At 44.1% G+C, this 21349-nt stretch overlaps 1 protein-coding gene across 3 annotated transcripts in view; it reads right to left on the bottom strand.

Annotated features, from left to right (window-relative positions):
• AKAP12 (A-kinase anchoring protein 12) overlaps window positions 1-20956 on the bottom strand; it is a 105639-nt gene extending 84683 nt beyond the window's left edge. Inside the window, exons 1-2 of one of the 3 annotated variants that reach the window (XM_067011024.1) lie at window positions 20792-20956; window positions 19934-20280 (exon numbers count right to left, since the gene is read on the bottom strand). In XM_067011024.1, coding sequence (XP_066867125.1) covers window positions 19934-20101 — 168 coding nt within the window. In that variant the 5' untranslated portion in view covers window positions 20102-20280; window positions 20792-20956. Of the gene's footprint in view, window positions 1-19933; window positions 20296-20707; window positions 20771-20791 lie in introns of those variants that run through there. The other 2 variants (XM_067011023.1, XM_059083430.2) reach the window with 2 other exon arrangements.
• Between the last annotated feature and the right edge of the window lie 393 nt (window positions 20957-21349).

The following is a 21349-nucleotide window of genomic DNA, read 5'->3' as shown; positions in this document are numbered from 1 at the left end:
TTTTTTGTTTTCTTTTTTTTGCGGTACACGGGCCTCTCACTGCTGTGGCCTCTCCGGTTGCGGAGCGCAGGCTCCGGACGCGCAGGCTCAGCGGCCATGGCTCACGGGCCCAGCCGCTCCACGGCATGTGGGATCTTCCCGGACCGGGGCACGAACCCGCGTCTCCTGCATCGGCAGGCGGACTCTCAACCACTGCACCACCAGGGAAGCCCTCTACTTCGATTTTTGAAAAATTTTTTAGAAGGGGCCAATTGGATTCCTATGAAGGAAAGTATTACACAGTCGTAAGAACCTAAGTCAGATCAGTTAACAAATATCACTTCCTTTTAGTCATACAGCAATAACATTTTTTCAGTAAAGAATGTTTTGATGACTAAAAACCATTGAATTGTACACTATTTTTTTTTTGGCTGAGCCTAACCACTGGACCACCAGGGAATTCCCCTGACCTGTAACACTTTAAATGGGTGAAATGTATGTTAGGTGAATTATATATTAATAAAACTGTTGCAGAAAGAAAAAAATGCTTTCATTTACATGTATAAATTTAACTTTGTCCTTAAAAACATAAGCTTTTACTACAAATTCTATTTACTACAGACAAAGTCGGTCTGTATCATCCAAATAAATGAGATTTTTGAGTCTGAATTTCCTTTTTTTTACCAGAAATATTACATACATATTTATATTATATAAAATCTATCTTTAACAGGCATTTGTGATTCCTACTGTCTTGATGTAGAATTTGTTGGCAAAAGAACCACCTAGAATTTTGCATTAAATATAGATCTTGGGCTTCCCTGGTGGCGCAGTGGTTGAGAGTCTGCCTGCCAATGCAGGGGACACGGGTTCGTGCCCCGGTCCAGGAGGATCCCACGTGCCGCGGAGCGGCTGGGCCCCTGAGCCATGGCCACTGAGCCTGTGCGTCTGGAGCCTGTGCTCCGCAACGGGAGACGCCACAACAGTGAGAGGCCTGCATACCACATACACACACACACAAAATAGATCTTATTCTTTTATGATGTTAGCAAGCAAAACAAGTAAATTGCTTTCAACACATATTTTAGAGCTAACAGGTTCTTGTCCATTGTCTTTAAGGCATTCAAGCCTCCTTGCAGGACCACACCTTGCTTCAGCTTTCTCCTTGGTGCACTTAGACTGTTGGGCCATCTGCCAAGCTGATGTTCTCTGTTCCCTCCTCTCTGTCACTCAATCCCTTCTGTGTACCGCTGGCTTTTTTCCCAGAAGTCTCCTCTCCACCTGCCCCAAGCTGGAGACTGCATGGACCATCAGGGAAGAGAGCAGGGAAGGTACAGACTTGGGATAGGTGGGCTCAGCTTGAAGGGGCAAAAGACAACAAACTAGAGGTGTCCCTGGCAGAGAGATGGATAGTTTCAGGATTCGACAGCATGTAGTTGTATCGAAAGCCAAGACGGTGCACAAGATATCTCCCAAGAGCTTGTGGAGCAAAAACAACTGAAGAAATAGCAACAGGAGTTTAGTATGTGTTGAATGGATGCCCCAATGACCAGCTTTGCATGGATACAGCTAAAAAAGAACTGAGTTAGAGAAAGGCCAGTAAGTAAGTGGTGATTCTAGTTCAGGAAGTAATGGTAATTCTCCTGCCATTAAGTTATCCAGACTCTCAGTGAATCATCATGTGAGTCAAAGAGAAAATTTAAGAGAAGACTCTGAAAAAGTCACATGAACACATTTTTCACCTGTAAAGGAAGAAATCTAAAGGCTAACAACTTCAATTAATAAACTATCTTTTATATTCAGGCAAAGAAAACGGGCTTAAGCTCTTAAGAATAAGGAAATCACGACCCAAAAAACTTGTTAAAGCCTTAGACTCGAAGTTGTGAAATGTCTCTTTAGCTTAAAAAAAAAAACAACAACTGTAATAGTGTCCACCTGGGAAATAGTCCTGATAAAGAATGGCTTCAACTGTTTTATGACAGAAATTATAAAAAGCTTTAGAAATTTTCTCCTTTTTGGAGGTGGGAAGAGGAGAAGGAAAACAAAGAATTTCTAAACTTTATTTAATTCATACCAGATACCTGCCCGTTGAAAACGAAAATGCCAATAAATCAAATGCTGGAACATTTTAAGTCAATTGGCCACGTTTCTGCTTCAGATAGAATTGCCAAAATAAAAACCAACCCAAGAATGGAATAAATTGATAGCCCAAACTATGTTTCTATACAAATATGATGAAGATACCATAGTTTTCATTTATCTTAAGATGCCCGCGGTGGTAGAAAATTGACTTCAGTTATGTAGACATTTCTTGGAGGCCATGTTACTGCAGTACATGGAAGAGTATTTAAAATCAAACAAAGGCAATGAAAAGAGCTTCCATTTATTGCTACATTCACTGACTGAAGTGAAGAAAAATATAGAGAAGAGCAAAAGAAAGCATCTAACAAACCACCGGTTTTTATCTTCTCTCCCAACCCTCAAGATGCAACCTGTGGAATGAAGGATAACAAATACATAAGTGCGTGACTGGAGGCAAAAAGGAAAAGTCTGGAGAACCCTCTCAGATCACAGGGTTCCAGATACTTCTACTACCTAACTATCTACATCTATAAAGCAGTCATACACAGAGAAAAATGGCTAGAAGCGGGAAGACTAGTTTGAAGACTTCTGTTGCAGTATATTGCATGAGGTAATTAAAATTTGGAAATGAGAAAAAGATCTGAGGAAGCAAGTGAAAGGAAAAGCCAGTAAGACAGAACCATTCTACAAGATGCTAAAGGCACCAGAAGAGAGTTCTCTTATGGCAGGGGTCCCCAACCCCTGGGCCACAGACTGGTACCAGTCCTGGAGGTGAGCGGCGGGTGATCAAGTGAAGCTTCATCTGTATTTACAGCCGCTCCCCATCGCTCACATTACCGCCTGAGCTCCACCTCCTGTCAGATCAGCAGCGGCATTATTCTCACAGGAGCTCGAACCCTACTGTGAATTGCACGTGTGAGGGATCTAGGTTGCACGCTCCTTATGAGAATCTAATGCCTGATGATCTGCGGTGGAGCTGAGGTGTTGCTAGCGCTGGGGAGCGGCTGCAAATACAGATTATCATTAGCAGAGAGGTCTGACTGCACAGAGACCATAATAGATCGACTGCTTGCAGACTCGTATCAAAACCCTATCAGTGGGGCTTCCCTGGTGGCGCAGTGGTTAAGAATCCGCCTGCCAACGCAGGGGACAAGGGTTTGAGTCCTGGTCCAGGAAGATCCCACATGCCGCGGAGCAACTAAGCCCGTGTGCCGCAACTACTGAGCCTGCGCTCTAGAGCCCATGAGCCACAACTACTGAGCCTGTGTGCCTAGAGCCCGTGCTCCACAGCAAGAGAAGCCACTGCATGAGAAGCCCACACACCGCCATGAAGAGTAGCCCCCGCTCGCCGCAACTAGAAAAAGCCCGAGCGCAGCAACGAAGAACCAATGTAGCCAAAAATAAATAAATAAATAAAAAAAAAAAAAAAAAAAAAAAAACCTATCAGTGGACTTCCCTGGTGGCACAGTGGTTAAGAATCCACCTGCCAATGCAAGGGACACCAGTTCGATCCCTGGTCCAGGAAGATCCCACATGCCACGGAGCAACGAAGCCCGTGCGCCACAACTACTGAGCCCGTGCACCACAACTACTGAAGCCCATGTGCCACATCTACTGAAGCCTGTGTGCCGCAACAACCGTAACGAGAAGTCTGTGCACCACAATGGAGAGTAGCCCCCACTCACCACAACTAGAGAAAGCCTGCGTGCAGCAACGAAGACCCAACGCAGGCAAAAATAAATAAATTAATTAATTTTTTTAAAAAAGAGAGCACGAAAATAATCAAAATAAAATTAAATTAATATTTTTCAAAACAAAACAAAACAAAAAAACCCTGGGAGAGCACAGTATCCCAGAAGGACAAAGCCTTGATCTGGGCTGGCAAATCAGCTGGGGGATGATCCTTAGAGAGGAAATGGAATGGGGTTTACACGGGTACAGTAGGATGGATGATGCACACTGGGAGGTCAGGGTGGCAGAGCAAAATGGGAAGGGAGAAAACGGTGATTGTAGGTGCCTGCCATTCAGTTAAACCCAAATGAATGAGAAAAATGAGTGGTATCGATTCTTTAGGTCATATGACTTGCCTCCAAGCCCAAGAAGCTCTTACAGCCTGGCATCAGCTAGCTCCCCTCTCAGATGGGATGGGAAGAGTTCAGACAGGGTCTGAAATAACCAGTGGGCCCACAAAGATGAATCGTTTGCCATTTACTTGACAGCAGATCGAGTGATACATCCTAAAATACCTAGAGAGGCAGAGAGCCCCGGGATGTGAGAAGGGTCTAGTATGTCAGAAGTTATTAGGAGCCGTCTTCTCAGCATCACAGCCAAGGCCCATTTCACATTGCAGTGGTCTCATATCCTGCAGTCCCAGCCCGGGAGCTGACCCAACCGGGTGGGGGGTGGGGAGGGGTGCCCTCAAGAGCTAGTGAATCCTCCCAAATGTAAAATAGAGAGCTAGTGGGAAGCAGCTGCATAGCACAGGGAGATCAGCTCAGTGCTTTGTGACCACCTAAAGGGGTGGGGTAGGCAGGCTGGGAGGGAGATGCAGGAGGGAGGGGATATGGGGATATATGTCTACATACAGCTGATTCACTTTGTTACACAGCAGAAACTAACGCACCATTGTAAAGCAGTTATACTCCAATAAAGATGTTATTAAAAAAAGAACCTGCTGTATAAAAAATAAATAAAATTCAAAACAAAACAAAACAAAAAGAGCTAATGATTCAAAAGCTCTATAAATATTCACTTTGTTGGCTCCTTTTTTAAATGGGGATGTCACCACTTAGCTCATAGAAGTTATAAGTGACTGGAAAGATAGGAAAAAGCATGTTCAAGTGCCCCCAAAACTGTCTGGTACCTGATAGACATTCAACCCGACAAATGAGCTGACAGTCAGTGAGAGAAGGGACTATATTTTTAAATATTTCTACACGTACCTGACCCTTAAGGCTTTGGCATCAGTTCATCCCCTACAGCTTTCACCCTTGTAATCAACCCAGAAACACACAGTAAAATAACTGTGTGAGGAGGCTCGGACATGGGCAGAGCACACAGAACTGGCACAGCCAGGCTCCTCTTCCACTCACAGAAAGGTCATGCTTTGCTTGAGAATAAGCACAGAAGGTTACACTGAAGAAAAGGGTCAATGCGTGGGTATATTAAACATGTTTCTATATGAGCTAATTTTTAAAGTAAATGCAGTATTAGTAAATGTTTACTAAGAAGCAGGAATCATTACTTTATGCCTAGATTGAGCCACTCCCACTTAAATGGCCTAAAGCAATCTTACAAGAACAGCCCTACATTGATTTTTAGGTTTTTTCCAAAGGAGCGACTTACTTAAAAAATTTAGCTTCGTTAACAATCCCAGGATACAGTTATTTGCTTTGATTTGCTTTGATGAGACTCAAGGAAAAAAGAAATCAGTGTGCGTCTCAGCTTCTTATCCGAAGCCAAAATAAGCCAGCTGGTCAGCTCATAGCAAAGGAATCAGAAGCTTTGGGGATTTTTTTCCTTCTTCATGACCATAAAAAGCAACAAATGGGTGACATTTCCCTTTACTCTTATTTGCCAGAGGAAGAATTTGCAACTCCATTCAAGAAGGCTCTGTTTTGACCTTCCCCTGATCTTCATTCAAGTTCACATACAGTTACAATACCTCCAGTATTCACTGCAGGAGCTGGAAAGGGTTTGAGGAACACAATAATTTACAGCATTTGACTCCACAGTAGTCCATTGTCTTTGGCCCCGGAAAATGTGGTTAAGGGAAAGTTTCAGGACATAATGTGGCTTGTCCCAGGATGTTCAGCTCTACGTACAATTAATTAAGTGCCATAGAAACTGAGTCAATAAAGTTATTGGACTCACTGCACAGTGAAAATAAAAACTAAACCCGATATGCAATTATCTGGATTATCTGAACAGTGAAATAAATCCAAAGTATATTCAGTTTCCAAATTTTTAATCATCCTTATTGTTGCTCCCCGCAACGCCCCAAAATATATCAGGAACTCTAAACATAACTTGATGAGGCTGTAAAAATATGACATATTTCATCTCAGGATAATCTGAGGCATTTCCCAATAATGTACATTTAAAAGCTGGGATATATTCCATATTTTTCCATTTCAATCTGAGAGTAAGAATCTCTCTACATATGGTTCATTTAAAAATTAGATATAAAAATGCAATCATTTTTATATGAAAGAAATGAAAATCCATCCTCCTTGCTCCCCTCCTCCAAAAGAGAACAAATTTCCTTAATATCTCAGAATTACTCTCTGTCTCAGATTCAAAATAGAAAGTTAAATCCCCGCCTCCACCCTAACAGATGTAGATGTAGAACCCAATTAATTATTGGCTTCACATTGCCAATTACAATAAATGTAGAAGTCACACTCTGGTATTCAAATTCTCCACGGCAGAGCCACAAGATACCTCTCCTGGCTTCTCAATCACCACTCTCTAATCCTGCTCTCTTCACCAGCCTGGCATTTCCCAGTTGTATTTGGGTCAAGATGCATACTATATGCCTTCCCTGGGAGAAGCATAAAATAATAACATATTAAAGGTTCTGGGACTTCCCTGGTGGTCCAGTGGTTAGGACTTTGCCTTCCAATGCAGGGGGTGTGGGTTCGATCCCTGGTCAGGGAGCTAAGATCCCACGTGCATCACAGCCAAAAAACTAAAACATAAAACAGAAGCAATATTGTAACAAATTCAATAAAGACTTTAAAAGTGGTCCACATCAAAAAACACTGTAAGAAAAAATTAAATAAAATAAAGGTTCTGCAAAAGTCCTGCAGTTAAAAAATGAAATCTTTAACCCAATTTTTCCTAGACTATTTTTCACTCAGTATTTGTCCCAACATGATGAGGTTCTCCCTTGCCTCCTTATTTCATTATTTATTTTTATTATTTTTAAAAATTACTATTTTCTTGCCTCCTTCTCTCAAGCATCTCCACTCCTCAGCAATTCACCATAAATTCCATTTCCTCTGTGTTAGTTCGGGCTGCTATGACAAATTACCATAGACTGGACAGCCAAGACAACTAACATTTATTTCTCACGGTCCTGGAGGCTGAAAGTCCAAGATGAAGGTGCAAGCTGATCTGGTTCTTAGTGAAAGTTCTCCTCCTGCTTTGAAGAGGGTATCTTTTGGGGGGTGGGGAGGGCAGCAAGCTCTCTGGTGTCTCCTCTTATAAGGGCACTAATTCCTTACTGAGGGTTCCCACCCTCATGACTTAATTACCTCCCAAAGACTCCATCTCCTAATATCATCACACTGGGGATGAGAGTTTCAACATATGAATTTTGAGGGACACAAACACTCAGTCCATAGCATCCTCCATGCCACTTTTCCTGCTACCCCAGTATGTGCTCTCTCTCTTGCCTTTGAACCCTGTCATGTTAGTGCCTCTTTGTCCAGCACTCAGCTACAATTCAGGGCAAGATATGGTTTCCACAGGCTTAAGTCCACAATAATCTGTGGGCACTGTGGTCACACTAAGGTAGAGCGGACTCAGCTGGTTCCCGCAGTGCTTAATCTTGGCAGCAAAGAAATACCCCCAGTTCACTTAAAAGGTACTCTCTAATTTTCCTAAGTATACTTACACATCATCTGCCTATTTACTATTAAAAAAAATTTTATTCCAAGATTGTGCAATTAAGAGAAAACACTTATCACATCTATGAGTTTCTTTTTTTAAAAAATAAATTTACTTATTTTATTTATTTATTTTAGGCTGCATTGGGTCTTCATTGCTGCATGCGGGCTTCCTCTAGTTGCAGAGAGTGGGGGCTACTCTTCGTTGCGGTGCGTGGGCTTCTCATTGTGGTGGCTTCTTTTGTTGCAGAGCACGGGCTCTAGGCGCACAGGCTTCAGTAGTTGTGGCTCGCGGGCTCAGTAGTTGTGGCTTGCAGGATCTGGAGCACAGGCTCAGTAGTGGTGCATGGGATTAGTTGCTCCACGGCATGTGGGATCTTCCCTGACCAGGGCTCGAACCCGTGTCCCCTGAATTGGCAGGCAGATTCTTAACCACTGTGCCACCAGGGAAGCCCACATCTATGTTTTTTCCAGTCTCTAGTCTACAGCCCTAACTCTTTTTGGTGTTGGGAGTACAGGTGCATGTGGTGAATCTGTTGCTTTTATTCCAGCCCTCCTAGAAACTAACAAGTTAATTTAGCCACCTAATTTGCCTAAGGCTAAAGAACCCTGAGTAAGGAGTTAGCGGGGACCCAGCAATCATAAGGACTGCTTGAGAAAAGTTCTCTGACAAATGTAAGGCTTTAAACCATGACCTACTTCCCTGAAGTAGAATGCATTCTTCGCATTCCTCCCTGTCCTGGAGGACTGTTTATCAGACACAGTTCCAAAAGTGACTTGAAATCTCTGTCACTGTTGCAATTCTAGATAACATTGTAGGTCCTCTTAGCTCCATTTCGGACAAAAATCTTTTCAGCATTCAAAAGACCTTAGTGTGTCTTTAATTAATAACAAAAGAACAACCAATCTGCATTTTAATTGAAGCAAAACAAATTTCCTATATTGCAAACAAAACAGACAGATCTAACACTGCCATCACACTGAATTTAAAGGAAACTTAAACTCCTGAAGGTGTTTTTAAAAATCAGATATCAAATCAAATCAATTTGAGTTTTGCTCCCGGTACTGTCAAGAATTTTCTGTTTAAATTTTATACACTTTTGTCAGGATTGGAGAAAAGATCTTAATAATCAGGACTGATTTAGTAAACTTTAGTGGTGACATTTTCCACTGCTTTTCAGTAACTTACTTCATATAAAACAGAGCAGAACAAGAACAAAAATTTCCACTCAAATATTTAGATTAACATTATAGGAGTCAGGAACTCACGTCTAAATATTGGTTAAACGTGTCATTTCTGAAATAATTAAGAAAAATTCATCATAGAGAGACTGTCTAATTTTTAGCAATTTCCTGTAGATTTCAATCCTTTCTCCACCTCCCCCATCCCACCCCAGTTGGTACTGCAGTGTATATCAATTGTAAATTCAACCACATCTAAGGTTGAACTTTGCATGGCATTCAATGTTACTGGTGTGGAATAAGACTGTTTTACATACATACCCAAGTGAAGGATAATCTCAAACAAAAGTTTCTTAAAACGCATTATGCAAGCAGTTTGTTACCTTAGTGAAAAACAAGCACCCAGAACTGAAAATGTAAAAAAAAAAGCTAACAACCATAGCATACATCAACAATCTTGTTTTATGCATCACAACAATATGTATTTCAAGGAGTTAAGGAAAACCATCAAGAACGTGATGAAGCATGGCTTCAATAAGGATGGTCAATATCTGAAGCAAGGACAGAAAATTGATCATGAAGCAGACAAAACCCAGAGCCTTATGTAATGGCTCAATTCAGTAAGAAATCATACGCTCAGACATGAAGAAAAATAGCAAACCATAAATCGTCCTCCGAACGACACACCAAAGGGCATACACTGGAGATGGAAAAAATTGCGAAGAAGAAATATCTTCTTTGAAAGTGAAGATAAACCTTCCCCAAGCCACCTAGATTCTTTGCCTACAAATGGAAGAAATGCTAGTCAACCATCAGTCTCTTTCATTTTTAGGTGGACCCAGATGTGCTGGGGTAAACTAGTCACTGGTGCATGATAAAGCAGTGACCCAATGGCTGGTGGAGCCAGTGCCATCTGTTTTCTCTAGTCTTCTCCTCTATTAATATTCAGTTGGTTCCACCTTCTCCGCAGCCGCCACTCTCAGCTCCTTCGGTGTCATCATCCCTTATCCTGTGATATTTAATCTGTCCCTGTGTCCCCCACTCTGCAAGCCTGGATTGCTCCCAGCGCCGGAGATCTGGGCTCTGAGCAGATCACTACTTAGAGAAACCCTGTTGATCTCATGGATGCCCTCTGTCATTCCCTAGACTCTGCTGCAAACCTCTGCTTTACATTAAAAAAAAAATCCCAAGCTGTTACTATCAAGTGATGTTCTCTCTTCTAAAGATACTCTTGGTTTAAGCAGTTGTTTGGCACAGTTGGTTACACAGCAATAGACAACTGAAACCGACATCCTGAGGGGAACATCCTTGTCTACTGGAGAAACTGAGGCACTCCGTATTCCAGGTCTTGCAACCTCAGTTGTTTTTGGCTGCCCCCGTGCCGAACCTACACCCTGCACCCATCCCACCGCACAGGCTAATATCTGTCCCCCACGCTCCTAGCGGTGTCCTCTCTGCCGAGTGTGAGAGGGTCTGCCTTTTTGCTTTGTTGGAGAGGGTCTGCCTTTTTGCTTTGTTTTTTATCAGAAGCCTCCACTTCACTGGCTCTCTGCTGCCTGTGCAGCTCTTACCATGATTGGCTGCAATTCTGTCGGCATCTTCCCATTATCCTCTTACAACATTCAGCTGTTTCATATGCCCTGTACCTCCTGGCCTCCCGACTAATGGCCTTTATCTGCCTGCAACACTTGCCAAGATCTTCTTTTCTTTGTACGTCAGTTATCTGGACAATTCACTGCATAGACATGTACCAACTAATGGCAATTCTTCTATTGTCTACCCAACTTATTTGAATCTTTCTTATTGAATCTTTTCCTCTAGAGGGATCCTATACCTCACCTAGATCCCGAGGTGCTCAAGGATAATGCTGTGTGTAATTTACCTCAGGAAGCATCTAGACCAGGGCCTTTCATAGGCTAAGTGGTTAGGAAATACTTGAGTGACTATTTGTAATGCATAATGTTATCGCATACCAAGAAAATAAATTCACTCTGAAGACAACACAGGCTCCCCACGTTTTTATATTTATGTGTGTATAAACTTACGATAGCCACGAGACAGGGGTGAGTCCAGAGATGTAGAATATAAAAGTATTTTAAACCACGGGTCTGCCATTAGAATCGATTACATTTTTAGCCACTCTCTTAATGCTTTTAACTACGTGTACAAATAAAGAGTAGGAAAAATTTTTAAAGTAAAAAGAAATCAATAAACACATATGCATACGGAAACTCGAGTTTTAACCGGAGGGACTAGTTAGTCAATGGTACTGGAACAACAGGTAACCAGTATGGAAAAATGAATTAAATTTCTCCCTCTAGATAGAAAATAATCCATTTTAGTGGACTGGGAGCACTTTAATCTTTGTTTTTAGCACCGAGCTCTTGGATTTCTCTCTTCTTCAATCTCCAGTTCCTGGAGTACAGGAGCCAGTAAAGAAATGTTAATGAAATCAAGTGGTGGGGAAAGCCACACAGCCCTCTTCCTCTTTTTTTTTTTTTTTTTAATTAAAAAGAAGTTTTGGGGGCTTCCCTGGTGGCGCAGTGGTTGAGAATCCGCCTGCCGATGCAGGGGAAACGGGTTCGTGCCCTGGTCCGGGAAGATCCCACGTGCCGCGGAGCAACTAAGCCCGTGAGCCATGGCCGCTGAGCCTGCGCGTCCGGAGCCTGTGCTCCGCAGCGGGAGAGGCCGCGACAGTGAGAGGCCCGCGTACCGCAAAAAAAAAAAAAAAAAAAAAAAGAAGAAGTTTTTTTAGACAGATCCCTCTTCTGATCTTCAGCAACTTGGTTAGGAGTTAAGATTTCTTCACGGATTTTTCAGACCAGCCAAAGGCCATAAACTAAGCCATCAGCTACTGTCTACTTACCCAACACAAGTGACGTTTTAAATTGATAAATGAGGGATGAGGATTAAGAAGCAATCAGGTGGGAACGAAAAGTGAACTTTGACAAGTAGCTTCTGGCTCAGAAACGATGAGAGCATTTGATTCCACACCTATTTACCCTGAAGAGCACATTCCATTAAGAAAAAGCCTCTACTAGCAGCACACTTGGTTTCAAGACAGTAGCATAGGGACTTCTCTGGTGGCGCAGTGGTTAAGAATCCGCCTGCCAATGCAGGGGACGTGGGTTCGAGTCCTGGTCCGGGAAGATCCCAGATGCCGCGGAGCAACTAAGCCCTTGCGCCACAACTACTGAGCCCGCGAGCCACAGCTACTGAAGCCCTCGCATCCAGAGCCTGTGCTCCGCAACAAGAGAAGCCACCGCAATGAGAAGCCCGCGCACCGCAACAAAGAGCAGTCCCCGTTCACCGCAACTAGGGAAAGCCCACGCGCAGCAACGAAGACCCAGTGAAGACAAAAAAAAAAAAAAAGGCAGTAGAATAAAGGAGGGAAATTATGTAGGAAATGTCTCCCTTTATTTTCTCCTCTGTTGTGGGGAGGGGAAACACCTAATTCTTCTAGCATCATCTGAAACCCTCCCTCTCAGCCACACAAGCACCAATGTCAATCAGTCTGTGCTGCTGTTACCTCTGAATGCCTCGCCCAAGTCTGCACCCCAAACCGCTTCCTCCAGGCAATGGTGGCCTAACTAGGCAAATTAGGATCCCTGATGAGCATTAAGGCTACAGAACCTCAGACGCTGGAGTGACCTGGGATTCTGACTGAATAACCGAGAAGGGGGCCCAGTGGTGTCTTTAAAAAGCTCCCCAGGTGACTCAACTACACAAACAGGTTTGGGAACCACAGAAAATTTAATCTTCCCAAACTCCACAATTTGCAATGTCTGCATATGACGAACAGAAGATCTGCCAATGATTTATAGTAATCTCCCCTTCTTAAAATTTGGCTTATCTCATTTACACAACATCATGAAGAAATTGTAGGGAAGATGGAAACTTTTGAACTTGAATGAATCCTTGTATTAAGAGAAGTCTAACAGTGTCTGGGAAAGACTCTGTAGCTTCCAGTGCTTTGAACACCTACGTTTTCCTGGGAAAACACATTTATTCCAGTTAACAGAGCCAGGCTGTCATTTGTTATGAGAACTGAGAACAGCACCCAGGGGAGGGGACTACTGTTTTCCCAGGAGGTGGATTTCTGGCCGCAATCCCTGATTCCAACATTTCATGGATCAGATGTATGAAGAAATTTCTGGCAACTGGATGATTTTAGATTGTTCCCAGAGGAGAAATTTTTAAACTGATAGCTAAAGAAGTAGGTCATTGCAAAGTCAATCCAAGCAAATAAAATTAAAGACAGTTTACTAATTTGGTAAGGAAAGGGAACAATACCGCAGCCCCCTTTTTACTCTAAACTTGCTTTTTCCCAATTTTGATTAATTTCTGGAGGGAAAATGTCTTTCAAAGTTAACTAACAATAAAATAAACTATACCCTTTAATGCTCTGAAAGCCAGTCCAGTTCCTGATGGAGTGGTGCCCAGAAAAAAAGCATATGGTCAATATACCTGACAGGGCACCCAACTTCATAATTAAAAATGCATCAGAGGCTTCCGTGGTGGTGCAGTGGTTGAGAATCTGCCTGCCAATGCAGGGGACACGGGTTCGAGCCCTGGTCTGGAAAGATCCCACTTGCCGCGGAGCAACTAGGCCCGTGAGCCACAACTACTGAGCCTGCGCGTCTGGAGCCTGTGCTCCGCAACAAGAGAGGCCACGATAGTGAGAGGCCCGCGCACCGCGATGAAGAGTGGCCCCCGCTCGCCGCAACTAGAGAAAGCCCTCGCACAGAAATGAAGACCCAACACAGCCAAAAAATAAAAATAAATCCATCGAGGAAACGGAGGTGCCAACTGAGGTACAGATTGGCAAATACTAGAAAAATCTTCTAGCCACTTAGGCAAGGGCAAGGGAAAGTGAGTGCTGCTCTCCATACAGTACGGATGCAAAGTGGATGAATCTCTTTGGAAAGTAAATTTAGCAGACTATCAAAATTTTAAATGCATGTAAATCCTGTGATCCAGCAATTCCACTTCCAGAAATATATCTTAGAGATACATTCGCACACATACAAAGATGTCTGAACTAGGATACTCCCTGTGTCAATTTAATATAACAAAAGACTAGGAAAATCTAAATATAATCACAGGGGGATTGGTTACATCATTATGGTACTTCAATCCATAAATGAGAAATTTATGTAGCCAATAAGAATGAGGGTAGATCTTTATGTCCTGGTATGAAAAGATATCCAAACTCTAAAGTTGCAGAATATATGTGTTATGATCTTATTTGTTGAAAGCAAAAGATAGAGCTATTCTTATTTATATACTTGCACATGCATAAAGGTTTTAAAAGACTATGCTAGAAACAACCAACATTGATTTCAAACTATTGTTAACAGTGAATACTTTAGGGGAGGGGAGGCACCCGAGGCTTTCCCTTTTTACCATACTCTACAAATTAAGGCTCTCAACCATTAACATTTTTAGAAAAATAAACATTAAATGAATCCTGTTTGCTATGACTTTAAATAAAAATCATTTTAATAAGAGTAAGCAAGTGCTTTTGATCATCTTGATCATCTTTTTATAAACCCTTTATTATTCAAGAATGAGGATGTCAGGTCTGCAGTCATATTTAAATAAGTAAACTTAATTATTCACGATAAGAAATAAAAATGTATATATAATCAAAATTATTACAGATTAATATCTTCACCTTAATCCTTTTTTTTTTTTTTTTTTTTTGCGATACGCGGGCCCCTCACCGCTGTGGCCTCTCCCGCTGCGGAGCACAGGCTCCGGACGCGCAGGCCCAGCGGCCATGGCCCACGGGCCCAGCCGCTCCGCGGCACGTGGGATCCCCCCGGACCGGGGCACGAACCCGCGTCCCCTGCATCAGCAGGCGGACTCCCAACCACTGTGCCACCAGGGAAGCCCCACCTTAATCCTTTTATGAGATGTACTAACAAGTAAGAACATAGGTATAAAACCCATACTCATTCTCTAATAAGGTGCTAACTTACAGGAAAATAGCCCCAAATCTAAACAGACAAGATAAATAATTATAATTATAGATTTTTAAAGAATTTATTGAAAATAAGCTTGCTGGGCTTCCCTGGTGGCGCAGTGGTTAAGAACCCACCTGCCAATGCAAGGGACAGGGGTTCGAGCCCTGGTCCGGCAAGATACCACATACTGCGGAGCAACTAAGCCTGAGTGCCACAACTACGGAGCCTGCGTTCTAGAGCCCGCGAGCCACAACTACTGAAGCCCATGTGCCTAGAGCCCGTGCTCCACAACAAGAGAAGCCACCGCAATGAGAAGCCCGCGCACGAAGAGTAGCCCCCGCCTGCCGCAACTAGAGAAAGCCCGCATGAAGCAACGAAGACCCAATGCAGACAAAAATAAATGTAAATCGAATAAATTTTTTTTTTAAAAAAAGAAAGTAAGCTTGCCTATTTACAAGAGATAAGGCATCTCCCTCCCAAACCCAGCTTTTTCCATATTTTTCTATTGTATTATTTAAAAATGAAACTTCTAAACTATAATTTTTAAGGTTATAAGAGAACTAAGAATTAGCTTCTAGGATTTTTAGTTTTATAGTTTTCATGTGATAAAAGTACTGATATATTTTTCTCACAACGCTAAGTGCTGTAAATTCTAATTTCTCACTTCATGAATGACTACAGCATTAAAAAGTATAGAGGCCAAGGATGAGCACCATTTAGCTAGATATTCTTTTCATTGGTATTCCTGTAACACTGAATAGGTGTTAAAACTGGTAAAGAAAAAGAAACCATGTCTTAGTACCTTTTATTTTATTTTTCTTTCATTAAAAAAAAAATTCATTTATTTATTTGGCTGTGTAGGGTCTTAGTTGCAGCACGTGGGCTCTTTGTTGTGGCGTGAGCACTTCTCTCTAGTTGTGGCACGTGGGCTCCAGAGCACGTGGGCTCAGTAGTTGCAGTGCATGGGCTTAGTTGCCCTGCGGCATGTGGGATCTCAGTTCTCCAACCAGGGATCGAACCTGTGTCCCCTGCATTGGAAGGCGGATTCTTAACCACTGGACCACCAGGGAAGTCCCCTTTGTACCTTTTAAAACAAACATTTTATTTCCATTTTATTAATTATCCTGTGAGATACCAAGCTGGAATAATCCTTTTATTTTTTGCGGTAGGCGGGCCTCTCACTGTTGTGGCCTCTCCCATTGTGGAGCACAGGCTCAGCGGCCATGGCTCACGGGCCCAGCCGCTCCGCGGCATGTGGGATCTTCCCGGACCGGGGCACGAACCCGTGTCCCCTGCATCTGCAGGCGGACTCTCAACCACTGCGCCACCGGGGAAGTCCCTTGGAATCATCCTTTTAATGTAGTTTAAAGCTATCCCGGCACAGAGATTAGTCAACGCACAGCAAATTCAAAGAGGACGCACATTTGGGGCCTGTTCCTCATCAAAGGAAGTATTTTAAGTGGAAATCTTCACTGATCCCACAAATCTAAGAGCTTAAAAGGCTAAAATGGATTAAAGGGAAGGCACTGCAGTCCCCACAGGCTATCGGTATCCTAAACGACCATCTTCACACCCACAGCTCCAATTTCTAGACTGTGTTCTAATCAGAAAGTAGTACCTCTTATAATCTGAGGGAAATCCATATGAATACAGGTAGTCACACACAAAAAACCCCACTCTGTTAACATATAATTCTCTCGAAATCATCTTGAATTCTGGACCTCCTAGTGTAAAACTGGGGACAATCACATTACAGCCTTCTCCGTTCCTATTTTGTAAACACAGGGTAAGTGGGAAACAGCACATACCTTGTGCTGGGAGAGGAATTATGAAATGCAACTGGCCAAATCAATTGTCTGTTTTAATGCACAAAAGGTAAGGGCGTCCTTAACTTTATTAATCGGGACAGTGGATTCTTCTGTTTGAATACATCTATCTGAGTCACAGCTGTTGCAACCAAATGGAACCACAGCTTGAAAGACTGACAAGGGTCCCAGTCTCCCCACCTGCCGGGGACCTAGGCCTCACACTGTTGCAACTGAGAACTAACTGTTCCATTTCTAGCTCTGAGTCACTGAACAGAAAAGACAGAAAGGCTAATTTAGAGGATTGTGATTGTCCAGATTTAGCCTGAAGCTTGGCTCCAGAAATCTTGCCAGAGATATGGAAGTTTGTCACTGGCCACCCCACCCTACACTGTTACCTGAGTGACAACAGGCTTTTCATCTTTTAAAAGCAGATGACTTCAAATGTTTAAAAGCAGATGATTGAGGAATACCAGGAGGCTTTGCTTACCACCTGTGTTCAGGTGGTCTAATCTTCCTGCACCCTGCAGTGGCCAAAATGTCAAACTCTCAAAATTAGACCTGGAAAATAACTGATCAAGCCATCTCCCCTCAGAATTAACATACAAAGACTGTAAAAGATTGACTGGAAGACAAGACTCCTTCCATTTCCATTAAAATACATCACAGATAAAACCAGGACTTGTCTCAGTGCATCTAAACGTGAGGCTTCAGTAATCAAGTTCTACCAACGGGGAAAAGAAATCTGCTAACAGCCTTTAATTAATGATCAGCATTCTACCAGGGGAAGCATTAGTCGAAACCTCCCCAAATGTCCACAGACCCAATTTAAAAAGCTCAAGATGTAATTCATCACTAATCCAATGTACAAAGTGGTCTTATCTGAGCCACTTGCATTTATAATGCATTTGTCTATTTGAGATTAAAGGCAATTTGAAACTGCAACGGTAACAAGCCATTCTAAAGAAACAGAAATCAGAGTCCCCAAATCTTAGTCTTTTGCTAGATATTCACCTGGTCTGTGAATAACCAGACTCACTTTGACTTAGTCACTATCTGATAAGTGACACAGATCGTGATGATGAGAAAGTCAAAGAACAGGTAGATGGGCCAAGGTATTCTCCAGCTTGACAGTCTCCCATCAAAATCAGGGAGCCAGTATCAACCTACCGGCCAGTCACACACGTCACACATGGGGTAACACCTGTTATGAACCAAACCAGATATGGTCCGTGCCCTTGTGGAGCATTCAGAACAGCCAGAAGAACACAAGTCACTAAACCCACAAATATGGAAACTGCCGGTAAGAAGGGTCCATGCTGCTATGGGAACCCAGAATGGCAGACGAGATCACTCAGAGGTCAAGAACTGGGGCTGAACAGAGCAAAGAGGGGAGGCAAAAGCTATGTGCTGAATCATTCTTAATTAGACCATCCTTTTGAAAAGACTTAGGTTTTCAAAACCTGAGTAATACAATTTGCCCGTTGAAATGAAAAACTACACATTTTCGAAGGATACATGTAAGTTTATTGATTTGTCTCCAAATTGATAACTGGGCCGTATGCCAAAAAGTTCAATGATATTCTGGATGTCATTCAGGTAATTTTTTAAAGGAGGTCATCTGGCTGTTTCAAGATGGTGGTGACTAAGAAAAAGGGAGGATAAGGTTATGGAAGAAAGATAAAGAGAACAGAAAGAAAGGAAGGAATATTTTAAATGAACACACCGAAGTTATTGGGAGGGGAATAAGTACCATATCTCAGTGTGAACTGTTGATAAGACCTGAAGGACTGGTAAAAGCCAAGGAAAAAAATGTTCCCCAACTGCAAGCTTTTAGCAACTATACCTTAAAATTACTTTCATTACTGGACTCTAAATACTGGTTATACAGACATTTTGACAGTACTTGGCATCAAAAAGTGATGTACAGTAAATATTAAAACCTAACTGAGATCTCAAAAGGATAGTACATTTCTTAGGCACTTCTTAGGAAATCTAGACATTGCAGGCACAGTTGGTACTTGTGAGCATCTGCAGCTCTAGGGATCGTGGGTTTCACAAGTAGTTATGTTAACGACTAGAGGTAATCTAGTTAACAGCAGTCTCTCAGGCCAAACTAAACTAGGACAGCTAAAAGGCCAAGGCAATTAGGTCATATAATTCTGTGATTTTTACATAGATTTCAGGGTTGTTGTGTTTTTCCCCCGCACTGTAAACATCTATACTTCCTGAGATAACTCCTAAAGGCCCTCAAATTTGACACAAGGGGTTTTCTTTTTTCCTTTTAAGTATTAAATATGGTTATCCACATCTTCTATAAAAATATCACAAAAAGGGTTGGGTGAAGCCTGGCTAAAGAACATACATGCTGGAAAATAGATCTAAAAGACAACGATCTGAACAAGTCACAATCTTGGCGACTGTAGTCGCCAAGAATAAATATTTCAGCCTTGAAAACTAAGACTATAAAATGCAAAATGTCTAGGAGGTTCAGCACTGCCTCCAGAGACCAGAGTAGAGGGAATGCTGGCTTACGCCCCTGACCGCATTTGAGACTTCTAACTACTCCTCCAGTATTTGTTTATCCAACTGAGTGCAATGAACTGAGCGAAAAGGAGGACGCCGCCGTGTTTGCGAAACCTGTCATTCCTTTTGGAAATGCAGCGTCGGCTCAGATTTTCTTTGGCTCCGAGCGAGCTACACCCCAGGCTTTCTCTGCATCAGGAAGGCGGTGTCTGCTCGAGCCGCTGCCGCAGGAGGACTGGGTACCAAACCCCGGTCGCTCCAGACACAGCTGATATCACGGACGGTGAGCTGCGGGGAACCCATGGGTGGAGGGCTTGCCAGGCTGCAACACAGGTCAGGGCCCAACAGCGGACTTTCCGCTTGGGTAGACAGCGGGGCGGGGGCTCGACATGCTCGGCTCGGGGGTCAGTTCTCCGCGGACTCCCCCAAGCAGCTCGCCGGTATCGGGGTGGGTCGCTCCCACCGGAAGAGCGTGGAGAAAGGCTCAGTTAGCGGCGGGCAGCCGGCGGATTTTATTACTGCGGATGGCGCAGTCGCCACCCCTGGAGACCCACTACGAAGATGCAAGCCCCCAGCCGCGCTCGCCGCTGCTGTGGTCCCGCCCCGGCGCTAAAGACCCTGAAAAGCCTAGAAAGAGGGATTCATGCTCCCGAGTTTGCAGATGGGCTGGACCGGCCGGGAAGTTATCGCAGACGAAGATCAAGGGACCCCCCCCCCCGACACACACACACACCCCACCCTCCGCCTCCCCGGGGCAGGTGGCCCAGCGCGCCGGTACCTTGGTGGCGGGGTCCGCAGCGGCGATGGTCGCGTCCGCCGACGAGCCGGGCGCCGCCTCCGCCGCAGAGCCTCCGCCGCTGGGCTCGGGCTCGGGCTCGGCCGGGGTCGCGCTCCCCGCCTCCGGCTGCTCCGGGCTCCTCTGTTCGGTGGAGCTCCCGGCGCCCATGGCTTGTCTGCGGTTCTCCCGCGCCCAGCAGCCGGGTTACGCCTTCCTCAAATAGCAGGGACGCGGAGAAGAGCCAGGAGCCGTGCGCCCGCGAGGTCCCAGGAGCGCCTTCCTCTCCCGTCGTCCTCCTCCGAACCCGCCCAGACAGCGAATGAAGGAGACGCGCTCGCTGCAAACTCCTTAAAAGAAAAAAAAAAAAAAAAAAAAAAAAAAAAGCCACCTCTTTGCCTCCTCCTCCTCCCCCTTGTTTTTCCCTCGCTTCATCACATGAGCACAGCCCCAGACACGCCTTGCAGCAGCATCTCCTGCTAGGCTGCTAGGACCCGAGGAGCGGCCAGAGCCTCGAGCCAAGGGCCAGGCGAGCAGCCCACCCCGACCCCCAGGACGCCTCCCATTCCTGTTCGGGGACAGGAGCTGGAGGACCACCACCCAGGGCTGCCTCCCCAAAGGGGAGGGGAGAGCGAGAAGGAGGGGAGGGCAGAAAGCCCCCCGAGGAGATCGGATTCGCTGGGGGGTTTATTAAATGATTGATGACCCGAGGCAGGGCTTCTGCTGCAGCCCACTTTCCACTGGCCCAGAAGCGAACCCAGATCCCCGTTTGCTTGCCTTCAGAGTGTTTGCTTCCTCCCCATCAGCAGGAGAAAAGCAAGCGCTCCTGGGCTCCTGCGGAGTCTGACCATATTAGGATACCTCACGTGGCAGGAGCTGGGAACCGAGAGGTTAATGCAGTCAGACCACGGATGAGGTGGCCCAGGCAGCCCCACGCTCTCCTATCACCCGGAACAAGTGATATCAGGCGATGCCGTGGGCAACACCGGCTTCCCTCCTTCCCCGGGGAATCTGGGGAATTGAGACTGTTACTGGAAATGTGCCTGTCCTTAAGGTCCTGATGCTGGAGGTCCAGGCCACCTCTCCCTCACGCCACCGCTGAAACAGGATGACATGGATCTGCTCGTCTGCTGTCAGTATTTCTCCATAGATAAGGGCTTTCAATAATAACTGCCTAAGTGGCTTGCATTCTGTCCCTTCATACTCTTGAATATAATACTTGTCATATGAACACAGCAGGCAGTCAATATATATTTGAACTAAATTAAAATGTTAGCTGAATTATCTGGGATGTAAGCATGAAGGCAGTATGGCTGAAAGAAAAATTATCCCAGTTTTAACCGACAACTAAGCGCCTTAGTTTTCACAAACAGAAGCTCATTAAAAATGAAGAAACTTTTGGAATATTGCCACTAGATA

The sequence above is a fragment of the Kogia breviceps genome, chromosome 13, assembly GCF_026419965.1.
Source record: "Kogia breviceps isolate mKogBre1 chromosome 13, mKogBre1 haplotype 1, whole genome shotgun sequence".
NCBI lineage: Eukaryota > Metazoa > Chordata > Mammalia > Artiodactyla > Physeteridae > Kogia > Kogia breviceps.
Note: the sequence above shows the minus strand (reverse complement) of the source record. Positions and strands in the feature narration are given on the sequence as shown.